This window comes from Castor canadensis, chromosome 17, assembly GCF_047511655.1.
Source record: "Castor canadensis chromosome 17, mCasCan1.hap1v2, whole genome shotgun sequence".
In the NCBI taxonomy this organism is placed as follows: Eukaryota; Metazoa; Chordata; class Mammalia; order Rodentia; family Castoridae; genus Castor; species Castor canadensis.
The window spans coordinates 52,410,025-52,430,975 of NC_133402.1; the positions used below are offsets into that span (position 1 = coordinate 52,410,025).

The 20,951-nt window shown below is 36.2% G+C and overlaps 1 protein-coding gene across 2 annotated transcripts in view; it reads right to left on the minus strand.

The window, feature by feature from the left end:
* Pik3r4 (phosphoinositide-3-kinase regulatory subunit 4) overlaps positions 1 to 20,951 on the minus strand; it is a 73,873-nt gene that overhangs the window by 38,305 nt on the left and 14,617 nt on the right. For both annotated transcript variants that reach the window (XM_074059393.1, XM_074059392.1), the window contains exons 3-7: positions 18,122 to 18,255; positions 15,770 to 16,352; positions 11,730 to 11,864; positions 10,049 to 10,270; positions 5,332 to 5,505 (exon numbers count right to left, since the gene is read on the minus strand). In XM_074059393.1, coding sequence (XP_073915494.1) covers positions 5,332 to 5,505; positions 10,049 to 10,270; positions 11,730 to 11,864; positions 15,770 to 16,352; positions 18,122 to 18,255 — 1,248 coding nt within the window. The remainder of the gene's footprint in view (positions 1 to 5,331; positions 5,506 to 10,048; positions 10,271 to 11,729; positions 11,865 to 15,769; positions 16,353 to 18,121; positions 18,256 to 20,951) is intronic.

Here is a 20,951-nt window from a genome sequence, read left to right on the forward strand (position 1 = left end):
TTAAAAAGACTGAAAGATCCCAAATCAATGACCTAATGATACATCTCAAACTCCCAGAAAAACAAGAACAAGCAAATCCCAAAACAAACAGAAGAAGAGAAATAATAAAAATAAGAGCTGAAATCAACGAAATAGAAACCAAAAAAACCATACAAAGAATTAATGAAACAAAAAGTTGGTTCTTTGAAAAACTAAACAAGATTGATAGACCCCTGGCAAACCTGACTAAAATGAGGAGAGAAAAAACCCAAATTAGTAGAATTAGGAATGCAAAAGGGGAGATAACAACAAACACCATGGAAGTCCAGGAAATCATCAGAGACTACTTTGAAAACCTATATTCAAATAAATTTGAAAATTTTAAAGAAATGCACAGATTTCTAGATACATATGATCATCCAAAACTGAACCAAGAGGAAATTGATCACCTGAATAGATCTATAACACAAAATGAAATTGAAGGAGCAATCAAGAGTCTCCCCAAAAAGAAAAGTCCAGGACCTGATGGATTCTCTGCTGAATTCTATCAGACCTTTAAAGAAGAACTGATACCAACCCTCCTTAAACTGTTCCATGAAACAGAAAGGGAAGGAAAACTGCCAAACACATTTTATGAAGCCAGTATTACACTTATCCCAAAACCAGGCAAAGACACCTCCAAAAAGGAGAACTATAGGCCAATCTCCTCAATGAACACTGACGCCAAAATCCTCAAAAAAATAATGGCAAATCGAATTCAGCAACACATCAAAAAGATTATTCACCACGACCAGGTAGGCTTCATCCCAGGGATGCAGGGGTGGTTCAACATACGAAAATCAATAAATATAATAAACCACATTAACAGAAGCAAAGACAAAAACCACTTGATCATCTCAATAGATGCAGAAAAAGCCTTTGATAAGATCCAACATCATTTCATGATAAAAGCTCTAAGAAAACTAGGAATAGAAGGAAAGTTCCTCAACATTATAAAAGCTATATATGACAAACCTACAGCCAGCATTATACTTAACGGAGAAAAACTGAAACCATTCCCTCTAAAATCAGGAACGAGACAAGGATGCCCACTATCTCCACTCCTATTCAACATAGTACTGGAATTCCTAGCCAGAGCAATTAGGCAAGAAGAAGGAATAAAAGGAATACAAATAGGTAAAAAAACTGTCAAAATATCCCTATTTGCAGACGACACGATCCTATACCTTAAAGACCCAAAAAACTCTACTCAGAAGCTTCTAGACATCATCAATAGCTATAGCAAGGTAGCAGGATATAAAATCAACATAGAAAAATCATTAGCATTTCTATACACTAATAATGAACAAACTGAAAAAGAATATATGAAAACAATTCCATTTACAATAGCCTCAAAAAAAATCAAATACCTAGGTGTAAACCTAACAAAAGATGTGAAAGACCTCTACAAGGAAAACTATACACTTCTGAAGAAAGAGACTGAGGAAAACTATAGAAAGTGGAGCGATCTCCCATGCTCATGGATTGGTAGAATCAACATAGTAAAAATGTCGATACTCCCCAAAGTAATCTACATGTTTAATGCAATTCCCATCAAAATTCCAATGACATTCATTAAAGAGATTGAAAAATCTACTGTTAAATTTATATGGAAACACAAGAGGCCATGAATAGCCAAGGCAATACTCACTCAAAAGAACTATGCAGGAGGTATCACAATACCTGACTTCAAACTATATTACAAAGCAATAACAATAAAAACAGCATGGTACTGGCACAAAAACAGACATGAAGACCAGTGGAACAGAATAGAAGATCCAGATATGAAGCCACACAACTATAAGCAACTTATCTTTGACAAAGGAGCTAAAAATATACGATGGAGAAATAGCAGCCTCTTCAACAAAAACTGCTGGGAAAACTGGTTAGCAGTCTGCAAAAAACTGAAACTAGATCCATGTATATCACCCTATACCAAGATTAACTCAAAATGGATCAAGGATCTTCATATCAGACCCCAAACTCTAAAGTTGATACAGGAAAGAGTAGGTAGGAAATACTCTGGAGTTAGTAGGTATAGGTAAGAACTTTCTCAACGAAACCCCAGCAGCACAGCAACTAAGAGATAGCATAGATAAATGGGACCTCATAAAGCTAAAAAGCTTCTGTTCAGCAAAAGAAATGGTCTCTAAACTGAAGAGAACACCCAAAGAGTGGGAGAAAATATTTGCCAACTATACATCAGACAAAGGACTGATAACCAGAATATATAGGGAACTTAAAAAACTAAATTCTCCCAAAACTAATGAACCAATAAAGAAATGGGCAAGTGAACTAAACAGAACTTTCTCAAAAGAAGAAATTCAAATGGCCAAAAAACACATGAAAAAATGCTCACCATCCCTAGCAATAAAGGAAATGCAAATTAAAACCACACTAAGATTCTACCTCACCCCTGTTAGAATAGCCATCATCAGCAACACCACCAACAACAGGTGTTGGCGAGGATTTGGGGAAAAAGGAATCCTCTTACACTGTTGGTGGGAATGTAAACTAGTACAACCACTCTGGAAAAAAATCTGGAGGCTACTTAAAAAGCTAGACATTGATCTACCATTTGATCCAGCAATACCACTCTTGGGGATTTACCCAAAAGACTGTGACACAGGTTACTCCAGAGGCACCTGCACGGCCATGTTTATTGCAGCACTATTCACAATAGCCAAGTTATGGAAACAGCCAAGATGCCCCACCACTGACGAATGGATTAAGAAAATGTGGTATCTATACACAATGGAATTTTATGCAGCCATGAAGAAGAACGAAATGTTATCATCATGCTGGTAAATGGATGGAATTGGAGAACATCATTCTGAGTGAGGTTAGCCTGGCCCAAAAGACCCAAAATCGTATGTTCTCCCTCATATGTGGACATTAGATCAAGGGCAAACACAACAATGAGATTGGACTTTCAGCACATGATAAAAGCGAGAGCACACAAGGTAGAGGTGAGGATAGGTAAGACACCTAAAAAATTAGCTAGCATTTGTTGCCATTAACGCGGAGAAACTAAAGCAGATACCTTAAAAGCAACTGAGGCCAATAGGAAAAGGGGACCAGGAACTAGAGAAAAGGTTAGATCAAAAAGAATTAACATAGGAGGTATCACACACACACAGGAATCAATGTGAGTTAATGCCCTGTATAGCTATCCTTATCTCAACCAGCAAAAACCCTTGTTCCTTACTATTATGGCTTATACTCTCTCTTCAACAAAATTAAAAATAAGGGCAAAATAGTTTCTGCTGGGTATTGAGGGGGTGGGGGGAGAGGGAGGGGATGGAGTGGGTGGTAAGGGAGGGGGTGGGGGCAGGGGGAAGAAATGACCCAAGCCTTGTATGCACATATGAATAATAAAGGAAAAAAAAAAGTTAAAAAAAAAAAGAAATGAAAAGCAAAAATGAGATGGGATTATATTAGTATAGCAAAAGAAACAGAGTGAAGAGACCAGATAGAATAGGCAAAAATTTCTGCTATCATTAGTGGATTGCAAAATCGTTTCTGCAATGTTTTATGTATTATGATAAATACTGGCAAAGGTGATTAAGATAAATATTCATCAGTATCACCACAATATAAGACTGAAGGCATGGCTCAACTGTAGAGCACCTGGTTTGCAAGTGCAAAGCCCAGAGTTCAAACCCCAGTGCCACCAAAAAAACAACAAAAAAAACCCAAGAGAAAATATGTGAAAAAGAAATGTATTATGTGAAATTATAACGTAAGAGCATATACTTGTATACAGAGGATGTGCCTTTAAATAAAGAGTATGAGAGTTCAAAGCAAGAAAAGTTCAATGTGTTACAAGGAGGGCCACTTTGACAAGGGTAAAAGAAAACACTGATGTGAAAATCTAGAAAACAAAATAGGAAGATATTTCAGGTAGCAAACTACATAGATAAGACACAACATTTCCTTCTTGATATTATGAGGACAGGTGCTTTCTAGCTCTGCCTTAGACAATAAAGGGCCAGAAATTCAATAAGACAACCTAACATCATTTTTACTATAATATTGATCGATTTCACTTTCATATTAGCTCCTGAAACACACAGAAAAATCTTAGAGAAAAACGAATCCCTCAAGATCAGCACTCTGCAGCTTATACCAAAAGTCAAAACACTCTTATGCTGCCAAGGCTCAGTGTCTCCTAAGTTTGTGATTATTTTTAACATAATCAAACTCAAACCACATTAGTTATAAACTAAAGTATAATTATAGATATTAGAGTTCAAAACAAGAAAATTACATATGCTTTAACTTTCCACAAAATTAAAAAAAGCCTACTAAGTTCATGACAGTTTTCCACAACTTTTTCAACCCCACTACCTACCATCTATTTTCACAGCAATCAAAACAAACAGTAACTCATGTCTTTTTCCTCTGAGAACTGCCTCAAGAAAATTATTCAGGTCTAACCAAGATGAATTTGTATTAATTTTCCTTAGCAAATCATTCAGCAGCAAGTATTTTACCTAAAAAGGCAATTTTCTAAGATTTTATGTTCTTTCCATACAAAGTCAAAAGCAATCTTGTATCACTTCCTCTCTTGAAATAAAGTAACAATAAGACTAAAAGTTTTCCCCCTGTGGTGCTGGCAATCCAACCCAGAGCCTTGTGCAAAGATAAGCGGTCTATTACTAAACTACATCCCCAGCCTCCGGATATATTAATTTCATAATTTGCCACATTTGTTTGTTTGCTGTTATTCTGAATTTTAAAAGTTTGAGGGAATACATCAGTGGTATAAAGGTTAAGGAACAAAAGCCTTTCATGTGTTCATAAGCTGTATAATCAACACTGGGAAAGACATCTAGACGATCCTTCACATCCAATTTTCCACTTTACTAGTGGTCAATTGCTCCCAAATAAAGTTTCTGGTTTTTTATTTCATAATGCTAGGAAATGAAGCAAGGCCCTCACAAATGCTAAGCACACACTACCACAGAGCTACACCCCAGCCCCCAAAATAAGTATCATTTAAAGAACAGTCAACAATTTATCCATATTGAGTTTTTAAAAAAAAACTTAGTATTATTTTCCAAGGGTCACAAAGACTAGCAACAGATGAAAACAAACTGCTCTTTCCAAACCTGGGCCAGGGGACCAAGTAAGTGTGCCATGTTTGTCACATTCACTCATACAATCATGCATATGCATACACACACACGTGCATGTACACACAAACCAACAGGTGGAATCATGAAGCTGCAATTCTTTATATTAGGTAGAGATTTTAAGTTATTTCCACACCCTAATTTTCTCATTCAAATTTCCAAAACAGAAACTTACCAATGTCACTGGCGAATTCATAGACGTGAGGCTTCTGTAGCAGCCCTAACTGGCACATACAGGTTAGGGCATTAAGAGCTTTCACGATTACAAATTCCTCAGCATCACTAAGACCCTGCTGCAGCAGGGGCTTGAGAATCGAGGAACTTTGCCAGCCAACATAGGCAGCAACACCTGAAAATGAAAAGCAATGTCATTATTCAATAACTGAAAATATACTTTAAGTAAAACGTTAAAACAAAACAAAGTCAAACATATGATCAAAAACCCAGGAAAGAACAATGCACTTCCTACCCAGCAAAATAAATGAAAAAGACCCACACCAAAGCAAATCATCAAGAAATTCTGAGACACCAAAGGAAAAACAAAGATCCTAAGGACTTACAAAAAGGAAAACATAGGTCTCCTAAAAAGGAAGAAGAGTCAGACTGGGGTCACATGATCTTCAACAACGGAGGCTAGAAAACAACAGAGCAAGACTTTCAACATTGGCAAAAGAAATTCTACACCCAATCTGTCAATGACATAAGAAAACAAAAGTAAGTCATTTCAAGACATGCAAAGGCTGTACAAGTTTACCTCCTAAGCAAACCTTTCTAAGAGAGTTTCCTGAGAATGAACGCCAGCAAAATAAAGAAGATGTATAATGTACAAAATGGTACATCTAACCTAGGAATTCAAGGAGGAAAAAAGGATGGTAGCTAACAAAGATCTAGAAATCACTCAGCCCAAATTACAAGAGAACTTCAAGAATATCATGAAGAAGAAAACTGGAACAGATTCTAAGCAACTAATAATATTGGTAAAGAAATTACTTTTTTTTCTTTCTAAATGGAAAAAAAGAATCTTAAAATTCAGGACAAATAAACAAAAGTCATGATCTAAAAATGAAACAACTAAAACTTTCACTGTATTTAGTCAGTGAATGAGGAAAGAAAGTGGAACCTGCTGATGCTGCTGCACACGTGCTCAAGTGCAGGAGGGGCAACTGGACTGCCAGAAGAAATTAATCATCATATGCGATCTGGCTCCACAGTCACTAAAACTTACACATTCACAACCGTGTAAATTTTGTCCTGGACCTTTAGAACCCATCTACACAAAGTGCAAGGCTCTGCTATGACTATAACACAGAAAGTACATACCATAAACTACGGCAATAAAACTGCTGATTAAAAATTCAACTGACCAGATGGGGAGGGAACGTGTGGAGGGGAACAGGCATTAATCTCTTCATTGTGCAAATCAAAAGCAGGGTAATAATAGGTCGAATTACTTAAACTAATAAAAACAACAAACTGAAAACTAGTGGTCAACATTTCAACATGACAGAAGAGAAATCAAAGCACAATTCTGAGTCAGTTAAATTTTTACCTGGAGCCAGAGGTGGTGGAACACGCCTGAAATCCCAGCACTCTGGAAGCAAAAGCAGGAGGCTTTTGAGTCTGAGACCAGCCTGGGCTACATGGCAAGACTCTGCCTCAAAAAAATCTGTCGTAGATAATATTTAAAAAAGCAGTATCTAAAGTTGATAATACTAAAAATAGTATCATAAAAATTTTGATTCAAAATGCTTTTGGAATTGTTTTTAATAAAAAGAAAAAAATTCTACCTACAATTCTAGTGGATTATATATTTAGGAGCTTTACAAAACTGAAAAATGCAAAATAATCTTCAATTGGTACAAATATTTTGAAAATGAAAAGTGACATCTGGGAATTTACCCCAGTGGATACTAACATCAATTATAAATATATAATAATATATATATATATATATATATATATATATATAAGTACAACAGTAGGGAAATCAATGAAATAGACCAGATACCCAGAAAACTGACCTTAACAGAACAGGCAACAAATAAAGAGAGCTTCAGAAACCAATGGCAAAGAAATAATATGCTTAATAAGAACAGTGGAGAAACAGTGTATACTTGAGAAGAAAATGAAATTTAGATTTAGCCTTATGCAGAGCCCAAAGATCAATTATATAATTAAGTTTAAAAAATAAAGCATTTTTTAAAAAGAGGAAAAGTATAAAACATTTTTTAAAAGAAAAGCACACAGGAGATGAACTCTGGAATGGGAAAAGATTTTAAGCATAAAAATTTTTTCAAAAATCACAAGACCAATAAATTGTCTACATAAAAACTGTTTAAGAGAATATGTAGACAGGCTAGGCATGGTGGTACACAACTATAATCCCAGCATCACAGAGGTGGACATAAGAGGATCTCAAGTTCAAGGCTGGCTGGAACTATAAAGATCCGGTCTCAAAAATCAAAAAGTCTAAAATTTTAAAAAGAAAATATATATTTAAAAAAAAAGAAGTTAAAAATGAGAGAAGTATTTGCCTTCAAATTGATAACATTTACAATCTTTATAGATATAAAAAGACAAAAAATCAGTGACTATAAATAACTCCATCAGAAAAAAACAAGCTAAAATATGATAAAAAAATTTCATAAAAGAAATATGCAAACAAACAACATGAAATTTTTTTTCAACTTGATAAGCAAAGAAATACACACAAACCACCCATCCAACAGCAATGATTAAGCAAAGCGTAAGGCTGACGGGGGTGGAAGAGCAGCGTTCTGAAAACGTGGAAGATGGGCGGCGTTGGGGCGCTGAGGCCGGGTCTCGCGATGTAGCCCGGCCGGCCTAGAGACGTAACGCCATACCCTTATCTCGGAAAACAACCAAAAGCAAACTCAGACATGTGCCTCACAATGTTTTGGTCAAGCACAGACAGCACAGACGACAGTGGCCCCGTGAGGTTCGATCACCTGCGTCACTGCAGCCGTCTCAGTGATGAGGGTAGACGCTCATGTGAACAGTGATGAAATCGGCTAATGATGCCTTTCTCAAAATGAGACTCCATCACTAAGGAGCACGTGACTGTACTTCAATACCTAAGTATTTCACTTATTTAAATAAATATGAAAGATAACCTGGATAGTATGATTAAAAATAAGAATAATTTAAATATCCAAAATAAGGGCAAATGACATTTGGTAAAATTATATAACAATAATTTGGATCTATTAAGTTATGATTTCAAAGAATTTTTAGTGACATTAGAAAATGCCTAGATTATGTTGCCAAAGTTTAAAAAATAATAAGATGACACTATTAAACTTGTTATTTTATCTTCACAACAACCAATGAGACAGGTACTGTAATTATTCCTATTTTACAGACAGAGAAACAAAGGTACTAAAGAGATTAAGTGATTTTCCCAAGGACCACAACTAATAAGTAACTGACTTAAACTTGAACACTGCCTCCACCTTCCTGTTCTTGACTATTAGTTTGTGACAGAATAGAACAGATGGGATAGAAAAAGAAAACGGAGACCTGTAGGAAAAAATACCAAAACATTAACAGAGGTTGAAGAGTTAGTGGTTGTTTTCTTCTTGGTTTCTATATTCTCCACATTTTTCTACCGCATGTATATATTGCTTTTATAAATAACAAAAAATAATTAAAATTTTCAAATAAACTAATATAACACGAATTGACCAATAGATGGGGAAGTTCTACACACCACCTTTCTCCAAGAAATTATTATTATTTAGAAGGAAAAGACAAAAGCAAGAAGGACAAAAAAAATATAGGAAGTAAAGTACAGTGTATTCGGGCTAAGGTGGATGGAGTTCTAGACACAAGATGCAGTATATCAATAACCAATGCAAAATAAAACAAGTTGAACATGTGTGAAGAGAGGGCTTATTTAACTTCCAGTGAGAACAAAGTAAGAACAGCCAGCAATTTGACAATTTCCAAAACAGAAAGTACCCTTTTCTCCCTAACACTGTATGACAGCACATAGAGAAAAATCAGTCTATTGCTGTATGCGTTTTTTTCATGTTTTAAATCTCAGGAAAAAAAAGAAAAATCCAACAGCAAATCTTACAGCAGTTACTTTTCTGGATTATTGGAAACCAAAACTTAAAGCCTTATGGTTCTCTGAGCCTCATGAGAAGTTTGAATGCCAGCCACAATCCTATGTGTAGAATATTCTTTAAGCCTTTTGGGGTAACAGACAAGCTGCTAAAATCATGGGGGAAATAATGGTTAGTGGATTCAGTAACATGGTTTTAACATGAACTACTTAATCTAAAGATGAATCACACAGATAAAATACAAGATGCCTGTCTTCTTTACATAAATTTGAATATCAAGAATGGAAAATGAAAGAAAGCAAAAAAGCTGCTTACCTTTTTACTACTTTTCAGTTCACACAAAGCCAACCCTGTAAATTTTAATTTTCTTTCTAATAGACTTTCAACCATCATTACATTTTAACTATTTTCTGGTTTTAAAAGCAATGTATGTTCACTGCAGAAAATCTGACAAATATGGGAAATATAAAAAAACAGCTACTATCTCAGCAGAAAGAGTTAACCATTATTCATTTAGTGCATTTCAGCCTTTTTAATTTCTGTTACTGTTACCTTTACACAGCTGGGATCACACTTCTTCAGTCACTTTAAAAACGTTTCATATTGTTTTCTCAGGTTTTCTTTTAAAACATAGTTTTTAATGATCCCATGATACTCCTTCATGTGGATATTTCACAGGTTAATCTAACCAGAGCCTCTGGTCTGCTAAAGCACATCATGCAAACGCAGCATGAAGATATGCAGAGACACTAAGCACTCATTTCATCACTCCATTGGTCTTGCAGAACCTAAGGCAAAGCTTACCGACTATGCTGTGGAAGAAAGCCGCGCGCAGGTGCCAGTCGTTCTTGTCATTGAGGAACGTGATCATGTGGGACAGCAGCACATCATTGGCCTTCTGCCGCCCGAAGAACACACACAACCGAGTTATCCCAGTCTCCATCAACGTCTGCTTCACAATGTTTTCAGGGTCGCTTAGCAAAGTCACAACTTTCTGCTGGACCATTTCATGTAAGGCTTGGAGCTCTAAAAAACAAAAACAATAATCAATTTTTCCCATATACACAAATCATCTTTCTTCTTTCTTTCCTCTCCCCACTTCTCGCTTTCTCAGAAAGGTTTCGCCATGTAGCCCAGACTGGCCTCAAACTCACAATCCTCCTGTCTTAGCCTCCCAAGTGCTATAGTTACAGATGGGGACCACCAGGCCCAGCCTAGTCTTCTTTCTTTGGAGTAACAAAGCAATGGCAGAAGCCACCACAGAAAGTCTATCATCTTTATGAATTTCCATTACTCAAAGCTCTGAAGCATGGGAAACTGAAGGCCATGCCATAAGCCACTCACTAATTAAACATCTGTTTATGAGTGCAAGAAGAAAATTAAAAGGAAGCACCAGAAAGGAGGGCATTACTACCCCCAAAATATCAACATGAGCAAGAGCTTGAAAACACCAAATTGGTTCAGCATGCAATATGATGGTACTTTTAGAAAGCATTTTTACAGATAGGTTGATTGTATTTTAGAAAACTAGAAAATCTGTGAGTCCTGTTAAGGCTTTGCAGATCTAATAATTCTTCTCTGACCTTATTTTCTAGTCATCTTCTCCTCACAGTTAGTTAGCTGCCCTTCCCTTACTGAAATGTTAGTTCAAGAGCAGAGACTGTTTTACTTACCACCATTTCCCTGGTGCTTAGAGTAGGTTCATATTACCTTCTGACTAAATGAAAGAAGGCAGAGGCCACTCCTGCTCCATCAAGCTACTATCAAGGGAAAAGGTGACTGGTCTGATAGGTAAAGTTTTGAGCTCACATCAAAGAAAACCTTTTATATTAGCTCCTCAGAAGTCTTAACACCTGAACTCACTACCAAAAACGGTCCAATTGCCAGTGTAGTTGTCTATAGCATAAACATCTACAAACTAGAGTTTCCTAGTATTTTTCAACTAGAACCATCTTGAAGCAGATTAAGTATGTATTTTACTTCTAAGTCTTTCACTCTACTAAAACCATGTTGAAAGTTGTATCAACATAAAGAAATCTAAAGATGGAGCCCCAAATGAGTTTATCATTACATGTTTCTTTACAGTAAAAGGGGTGGGTTTTGATACGTAAATCAAAGATAGTATGAAATAAAGACAGTTTATAACTAAGGATACTCAAAATCTACTCACATGAGAAGAAAAGGTTTGGACTCTATAGCTGTGATTATCTTTTTTCTCTTTTCTGAGATTATATAACTCAACCAGTTTTACTGTTCACACAAATCAGTTCTGACTGAAAAACAACTGTTTGGAATCTCTGGAACCAGCTGGTCATTTTCTACCTAGATAACAGTGTCTGAGGACTGAAAGATCAATCAGGGTCCTTTCTATCTAAATACCTGGTACTCCTTCACTTTGTAAGAAAACTAAAAATGACAGTTTTTGCAACTTTAGCATTGGCAATTCATTCTAAACAGGAACTGAAGGAAGAGAAAATTATACAACCTGTGTCATAATTCCCATTCGGATGTGTGGCTTCACCTATTTCTTCACTGTTAGGATCATTTTCCATGTTGAGATTTTTTAGCTGTACTAATTCCAGGAATCTCAGAGCTGTTTCTGCTAGCAGAGCTATGTTTTCTATAAGATAAAAAGGGAGAAAAGTTATAATTATACTCTTAAATGTTCCTGACACTTATAACATTTCCTCCTTTTTTGGGGGGAGGGGACAGGGAAATAAGTCTTGTTATGTAGCCCAGGCTACTCTTAACTTGAGAACCTCCTCCTGCCTGTGCCTCCTGAGTACTGGGATTATATAAGTATGCACAACCATGCCCAGTTCCTAAATCTTAACACACATAAATAATAATCATAAAACTAAGGGGAAAAGTAGGAATTTTCAATTTAGCACTTAATCAGATTTTTAGTAACTAATTTCATAATCTACAACTATCTCCAAACTGCAGTTTTAACAAAACATAAGCTTTTTAAAAATATGAAAAAATGATTCACTATTTACTTTCCTATATACTTTAAAAAAATATAAAAGCAACCATAGTATTCAAATTTAAAGAGAAAAAAAAAACTTAAACCTTCTATAAAGATCTACCCTTTACAAAAGTATTTAAACTAACATAGACACATTCATATTAAAATAACATCAAGCAGGGCTTTGGAATCGGCCAGACATCACTTTCTAGCTTGCTGCTTAAACAACCTGAGTCTGTTTTTTAACATATAAACAAGGACACAGGGCTACCTCCAAGAGCCATTAGCAAACTGAATCAACAACCATTGTTAGGTTGCTTAACAAATGATATTCTAAAGTTCTCAGTGGACCACAGTGGGGACTGCTGCCACACTTCATTTGTCTATATTTTCTCTTTTGCTGTCACCACTATAAAATATTTACTTCTAACTCCTGCCATCATGTTTACTATTAATTATATCTGCTCTTCACTTTTTCCTGTCACTGTCCTTTCTTTTTTATTTGCTCCTGTGCCCTCCCTTGCTTCCTGCTTCTGTGCTTCCATAACCAAAGACTACTCTCTTCCTTCTTAGACAAATAGCACTGCACCTAAAATTTAACTACCTTGAATTAAAACAAGACTACTTCTCTTTTTTTGTTGATTTTTATAGTGATCAATCTTTTGTAGAGATTGAACCCATGGCCTCATGTACTTCTCTACTTGGCAACATCTATGAAATCAAAATCCACCTTAAAGTAGTTGAGACCTGTGAGTTTATCAAACACAGTGACCCTATTTATTCATCTTGGGGTCCCATCCCACATTCAACATTACTCTAAACAGAACATAAGCACGATGCTAATGCCCTATATTGCCTGCATGCCCTACAGAAGGGGTATTTTAGGGTTGGGGTGTAGCTCAGTGGTAGAGTGCTTGCTTAGCACACTCAAGGACCTGGGTTCAAGCACCAACACCAAAAAAGAGTCAGGGAATTTCTAGTCCATATCCTGATAACCAGCCAAAATTCTAGATGAGTAGCCCTACTTAATATAGTATGGTTGCTCCTTGGTATTTGTGGGGGCGTTGGTTCTAGAACCCCTTTCAGATACCAAAATCTGAAAACACCCTTCTACAAAGCAGTGTTATGTACTTGTATATACTTGTAAACTATCTAAGACCATCCTCCCTCTTACTTTAAATCATCTCTGCGCTACTTGCAATGTTACATAAATGCCACACAAACAGTTGCTATATTATACTGCTCAGGGAATAATCACCAAAAAATAAAAAAGGCCTTACATATATATGCACTAAAGACAAACTTGTTTAATTTTTTGGTAATATTTAATCTATAGTTGGTTGAATCCATGGGTGTGGAACCAGTGCCCATGGAGGGTCTTTTTTTTTTTTGGCAGTATTGGGAATTGAACTCAAGGCCTTGCACTTGCTAGGCAGGTGCTCTACCACTTGAATCACAAACCCAGCCTGATAACATTTCTTTATTCTGAAAAGTCTCTTACTTTACTGGGTATTTAAAAAATCTAAATAGATATATGTTTATATCTCCTTTTAAGTCCATAAACACAAGACACTTGAAAGTTCACTTTACACAAGATACAAATCTATACCAGCATAGCGAGGGGGGTGGTGGGGAGAGGGAGGGGGCAGGGGGACAGGGGGGAGAAATGGCTCAAACAATGTATGTACATATGAGTAAATGAATTAAAAAAGAAAAAGAAAAAAACGTTGATTCTAAATACATATACTTACTGACATGTATGATGTAATCACACTTAGCCACACAAGTTCAAATAGGCTTCTGACTCTTCTAGCAAAGGCACTAGGCTATGAAGGAACACCGGAAGGTGTTGGCCTGCACCTGGGTTATCGTGGACTATTATTATAAAAGCCCAGAAAAACAAAGAAAAGCAGGATTTCCTCAAAGCCAAGTCTAGTCCAACAGCTCTAAGACCTTAGAACTAGATCAGACACAGTTGGCTCATGCTAGCTGACCTTTCTTAAGCTTTAAAATAGAGGCAATATAAATTATTACTCAAGGCTGTTGCAAGGGTTATTTGCGAGATCTCACAACTACCCCTTACAGCAACCTTGCGTAAGAGACACTGTAACACCCAGCACGTTTTTCAATAAACAGTAGCTACTGTTTGTATGCTGCAGTTATTAGTAGTTGGATGTCAATGTTAATATAGCACCTATACAGAACTTAACCTATTTGACAGAACTGAAAACAAATAAGATATATACTACACCAAAAGGAGGGTCACAAGACTCTGCTAAGGAAAATACAGCTTGTTTTTAAAAACCTATAAACTTTTGTTACTTGATTTTATCTGATTCAATTATTTATATTTGCCAAGTGAATTATAAATGTTTGTTATAAATAAAATCTCATGTGTCTTAAAGAAATCCTGGACTTTACAACTACGGAAACCAGAAACCATAAATAAATATAAACTATATATATAGAAAGAGAAAAACACAAACCACCACCAATCCCTTTGTGGATGTGCCTAGAGATAAGATTAGGGTACAAAGACCACTTTTCACATACTGTATTCAAATAATGACAGGCAAATCATAAAAATAAACAAAGCAAGTTTTTTGCAAAAAAGGACAATATCATCACCTCACATGCTATGTACTATTTCCTAAGATTTCAAAACAGACACTCTAACTTCCAGCAGATCACAGACATAAATTATGGAATTATGTAATGTTTCAGCATTATTTTTCATGCTGAAATAAGCATTCAGAATTTGAGGAGCCAAAAACATGCCTCTGGAACATTTCCTTTATGAGTGAGAATTACAAGCAGAGCAAGTAGGTGTGTTTAACACATCCATTTCATCACAAAGTCGCATAGCCTAGGCGCTAAAGTAACTGGAGCAAGGACCTTTAAAATCCAGAAAGTTAGTATATGAGGTTTTTTCCAACATCAAGTTACTCAACAAAGTGAATGTTTTCCAACAATAAAATGTTATATCCTACAACTATGAGTCAAACAAATGTGTTTATTCTGAGAGACTTCGGAAAGGCCTAACCACACTAATCAGAAACACATACTTGTAAACAGTTTTATTCCAAATTAAATGTAACACTCCAGCTGGACGTCAGTGGCTCACACCTGTAATCCTAGCTACTCAGGAAGTACACATCAGGAGGATCATGGTTCGAAGCCAGCCCAAATAGTTTGAGAGACCCTATCTTGAAAAACCCATCACAAAAAAGGGCTGGTGGAGTGGCTCAAGGTGAAGGCCCTGAGTTCAAACCCCAGTTCTAGTTAAAAAAAAAAAAAAGTAACACTCCAAGAAAGCCGACAAGATTCTGTATTATATGCTTTTTCATGTGATAATTCTGAATACTTCAAATAATGAATGAATACACAAAAATTGAGTCCCAGGAATATATTAGCTATAAATATTACTGAAATGTATACAAACAGTTCAAAGACCAAAGTTCACACTTGGAATTCTGAAAGAAATAAAAAAAACAAGAGGTGGTACAGGCATTAACTTTAAAAATATGAGTGGCTATTACTTGAACAGCAAATCTTACCAGCATAGGCTAGTCTAACAATCGTAGCATCATCTTGGGCTAAGTGGGCGATGCCTGGCAAAATGTATTCTGGATAGATGTTGACGTCATTACGAGGAACCTCTTTGACAAGAGCAAGAACTTTGGTCAACGTCCTCAGGGCTTCAGCCCTCACTCTAGGAACAGAGTCATTGCTGAAATGCAAAAGATACGGAGTAATGCGATCCAAAAGGATCTCTACACTTAATCTTGGGGCCAAATGGAGAATGAGTTCCAAAGCAGCAAGTTTGGAATCACAGTATTTAAGGGTCTGTAGGCAGGATGTTATAACAGACACCAAGATCACCAGCCCATTTTCCTTAGGCTCTCCTTCTGCGTTTTCGGGCAGATCAGGTCCACAGAGGTTGTGTACAATGTTGCCCAAATCCTTCCGTATAACCAGAATACGCTCATCTGCAGAGAGAAAAGTTTCCTTGGCAAACTGGGCCATGTAAGGCTGAAGGAAAGTATAAAATATTTCAGGGAAGGCATTGCCACGCTGCTGCTTTAAGTAATCTTCAGCCTGTAAACGTTTATCAGGCTCACGATGAATCATCTGAGTAACCTATGCAAAACAGAGAAAGGGAATAAAAATAGATTAAGAACAGGAAACTAAACCAGGTGAAAGTTACACGGGACATTTACATGGGATTTAAGTATTTCTGAGGTAATTTTATTCTCAATCTTCACCTTAAACTACTTTTACAACCTAAAAGCTAAATAATATACAACCCCACCGTCATCCAAGAAAGCAACGGGAACGTACTACTGATAGCCCTGACACATAAGGAGGAGGCTATGCCCTGCCCCTTATTCCCTGTTATTAAGACAAAAAATGATCTTCTTCAGAGAAAAATGTCTACAATTTTTACATACAAAATTGCATACAATTCTACAAGGAATGACAGAATTCCTGATCCATCTACATATCTCCAGTTGAGAGTTCTGGTTGTGCCACAAATCCAAAGGAATAATAGGACACTTGTCTAGCACACACGAGGTCTTGAGTCTGGTCCCCAGCACGGTAAAGGTAGGGAGTCAAAAGTGGGGGTGACAAAAATTAGTGGTTTAAACTTCTCAAATAATGTAAAAGAAGGGCTGGGCAGCTCAGTGGTAGAGTATTGCCTAGCATGTGTTAGGCCCTGAGTTTGATTCCCATCACAAAGAGATTTCAAAAATTTTTAAATGATATAAAAGAAGGCTGAGAAAAGTGGCTCATGCCTGTAATCCCAGCTACCTGAGGTGCTTAGGTAGGAGGATCATGATCTTAGACTGGCCCTGACAACAAACATGAGATTATCTGAAAAATAACTAAAAGCAAAAATGGCTGGAAGTACGACTCAAGTGGCACAAGGTTCTCAGATCAAACTCCAGTACTACAAATGTAAATAAATAAATAAGTAAATAAAAGAGATATCAAATTATGAACACTAGAAATTATTCACCTGATTAGTTTATCGTTTTCTAGTATGAGAAGATAAGTAATTAATATACAGAACACAGTTTAATCTTTCCATTACTTAAATACATAAAATATCACAAAATTTATCAGCTATTTGGACTTTCTGTTTATATTCTAAATTAAGAACCCAGTATTGAACTTGAGGGAATCAAATGCACTACATGAAAAAAATTACCTAAAAGATTTAGTGTTATATTTGAATTAAGCCTTAAAAATTAAACAAATTCACTCCTTTCAAAGTTAACAAATTGTAGGTCCAAAGACATGAAGTTACTAAGTCAAAGTAACATGACAAACAAATGCTACTCAAAAACATAAGAGCAGTGATGCCAACTCCTAATCCAGTGCACTAGTCACTCAGCATGCACTAAATTGGCTTCTTCTAAAAACATCTTTTTTTTTAAATATTTGCCCTTTTTTTTGGAAACAAAGTCTCATTCACTATGTAGAACAAACTGGCCTCAAAATCCTGATCCTCCTGCCTCAGCCTCCAAATGCTAAGAATATAGGCATGTGCCACCACATCCACCTCTTTCTTCATGTCTTACTAGTAAGCTCTATCCAGGACAACCTCTCTATAACCCAAGAACACACCTTCTTCCAAATTCATCCAAAGTAGAGCAAAGATTACCATGGAAGATAGGCAGATGAAAGATTTTTTTTTTAACTAAATAAGCTATGTGCCTGAGAGGGAAAAAACAGCACTTTTCTCCCTAGGAAAGTACCAACAGGCTATTTGTATTGGTCTATAGTGCTTTACTGATTTATTCCAAATTTACAGCATTCCAGAGAGCTTTTGCCTTAGTCATAAGGCAAAAGTCAGGACACAGTCCTATTAACAACTTAATGGCAAACACTTATAGCATAGTTACCAATTCTCTGATACTGTGATCTTCAATTTTATTTAGCACTTGTTCAGGGAAAAAATGTCCATTTCTATACGCCAGAAGTTGAGAGAGATCAAATAATGGTACACCTTCTGTAAAAAGTTCAGCTATCACACACCCTGGAAAACAGCAGATAAAATTCCATTAGAAATGAGATTCAAGAGATCATACAAATTTAGATCAGAATTTAGAAAATTCATAAAATTAAAAATGAAAACACCAAAGTAAAATGAATTAAAATTTGTAATGCAGCACATTAACTACAATCCAACTGATGTCTAACTGCTCCATCAGCTTCTAACGTGTAAAGTCAAGAGAACTATTTAATTTTTCTCCTTCCTAAAAGAACTTAAACAAAATTACTTCCCAATCTAAAATTTAAAATAGTAACATAATATATATAGTATATACATTCACATAAAGAGACAAAAAGCCATAAGAAACAGTTTTAGATTTATTTATAGACAATAAGTCCAAAAGAAACTGTTAAGTCATATCTTACCAATTATTTAAACAAAAAGTTATTGAGTATCACTTATAAACTATGCATTACTAGTACATAAAAGAGATAAAAGTCCTGACTTCATGAGGCTTTCATTCTAGGAAGGGGGACAGAAAATAAACCAATAAACAAATACAAATGTGAAGTGCTAAGAAATGTGAAAGTAAAATTAAAAAGGAAAAGAAAATAACACAATCATTTTGCAATAACGTAATCTCCAAACCAGAAAGAAAATAAAAAAGTGTCTACATTCTTAAAAAGACAAAGCAATTTCATTGAATCACTATGTGCCATACATTTAGCAGGTCTTTGCACCTGCTGGTCCCTCTGCTAAGAATGCCATTCACCCAAGTGTCAGTGTGGGTTAAACCTCTCCCTCCTGCAGAGCTCCATTCAAGTGTCATCTTAGCAGAAAGGCATAAGACTGCAAGTCCCGCCACAACTACCCACACTCCTTACTTGGTATTTGGTATGTTCCTTTCCCCTTTCACCTACTGTTTTCCCACACGATACCAAATGCTAGAATATATATTTTGTTATTTGTTTATTATGTATACACTTACTATTATGTAAACTCCATGAGGAAGAGATTTTTCTCTACTTTGTTCATTGAAAAACTCTCAACAATTCATTACTGACACATGATATTCATTTGCTAATTTCCATCTACACTAGTATCAAATTTTAGAATAAAGAACTTCAAACAAAAGCTATTTAAAAACACCATAAGCAGCAAGGAAACAAAAGACCCGAATGACAATGTCAACCAACTAGATCTAACAAACATCAATAGAACACTCCACTCAAATGCAGAGTACAAAATCTTCTGAAGGGCCTATGGAACACTCTCCAGACTAAACCTGTACTAAGCCATAGAAGGAGACTCAAGGATATGTTTTGGATATGGTTTAAGTAACTACCAAGGCTTCAGGTGTTGAAATTGAAATTCCATTGTGAGGTATTATGAAGACAAAAAGTTAAATCTGACTATGATATGCAGAGTTCGGGGGTCTCTGGGATGTAGCCAGGATTAAAGTCAGTAGGGTAGAACCTCATGATTCAATAACTTCAGAAGAGAGACCAGACACTTATTGGAATCATGCCACATGAAGTCCATACTCTCTGGCCCTTGTTATGCAAAGACCTATACCACAATTTGGACTCTTTCAGCAAGAAAGCCAATACCAAGTCAGGTGCCAGTGACTCACACCTATAATCATAGCTACTCAGGAGGCAGAGATCAGGAAGATCGAGGTTCGAAGCAAGCCTGGGCAGATAGTTCCAAGAGACCCTATCTTGAAAAACCCATTGTAAAAAAAGAAAAAAAAAGGGCTGGTGGAGAGACTCAAGGTGTAGGCCCTGAGTTCAAGCTCCAGTACCACAAAAATAAAAAAAAGAAAGCCAACACCAGGTGCGACTCCTTGAGCAAGAATCATAAACCAAACTAACCTCTTTTCTTTATAAGGTAGCCTACCTCAGGTATTTAATTAAGCATAATGAAAAATGACCTAAAACAGTAAATTTAAAAGGATTGAAAATGCCAGGCATGGTGGGAAACACCTGAATCCCAGCAGCCAGGAGGGTTGAGGGTTGAAAGCCAGCTATGTATGTGGAGAGTTCAAGGCCAGCCTGAGCTACATAGTGAGACCTGATCTCAAAAAGCCACACACACATAAAGACTTGAAATGAAGGAACAGTGCCCTTCAAATACAATGGAATGGTAAGAAATCATAACAGAAGAAACTTTGAAAAATTCACAAATATATAGAAATTAACACACTCCTAAATAATTAACAGATCAAAAGGAAATTAGAAAACACTGAGACAAATGAAAATGGAAATACACCATAGAAACTTACAGGATACAACTAAAGCAGTGTTTATAGTAAATGTATAGCTATAAATACCAATATTAAAAAAGAGCTTAGAAACAATAATTAACCTTAAGACACAAGAAAAAGAAAAGCAAACTTAAACACAAAAGAAAATCCTTAAAATATTGCCAAACCAGATCCAGTATCACACACCATAATCAGGTGGGATTTATTACAGGAATATGAGAAAATCCTACATATGAAAACCAATGAGAGGATTCCAAGATAGTGACTAGAGGGAGGAAGCAGAAAGCGTGCTTCCTAAAGTAAAATCTTGGAAAGATGCTGGACATACACCTTACAGGAAAAACCACCAAAAAGAAGCAAAACTCCAACACCTCCACACCCCAGCCCGAGCATAACATCCCCACTCCACATTAAAAGGAGAAACCAGGAGGGCTCCCACACCACCAGATGCCAGCTCCTACTGGCTCGAGAG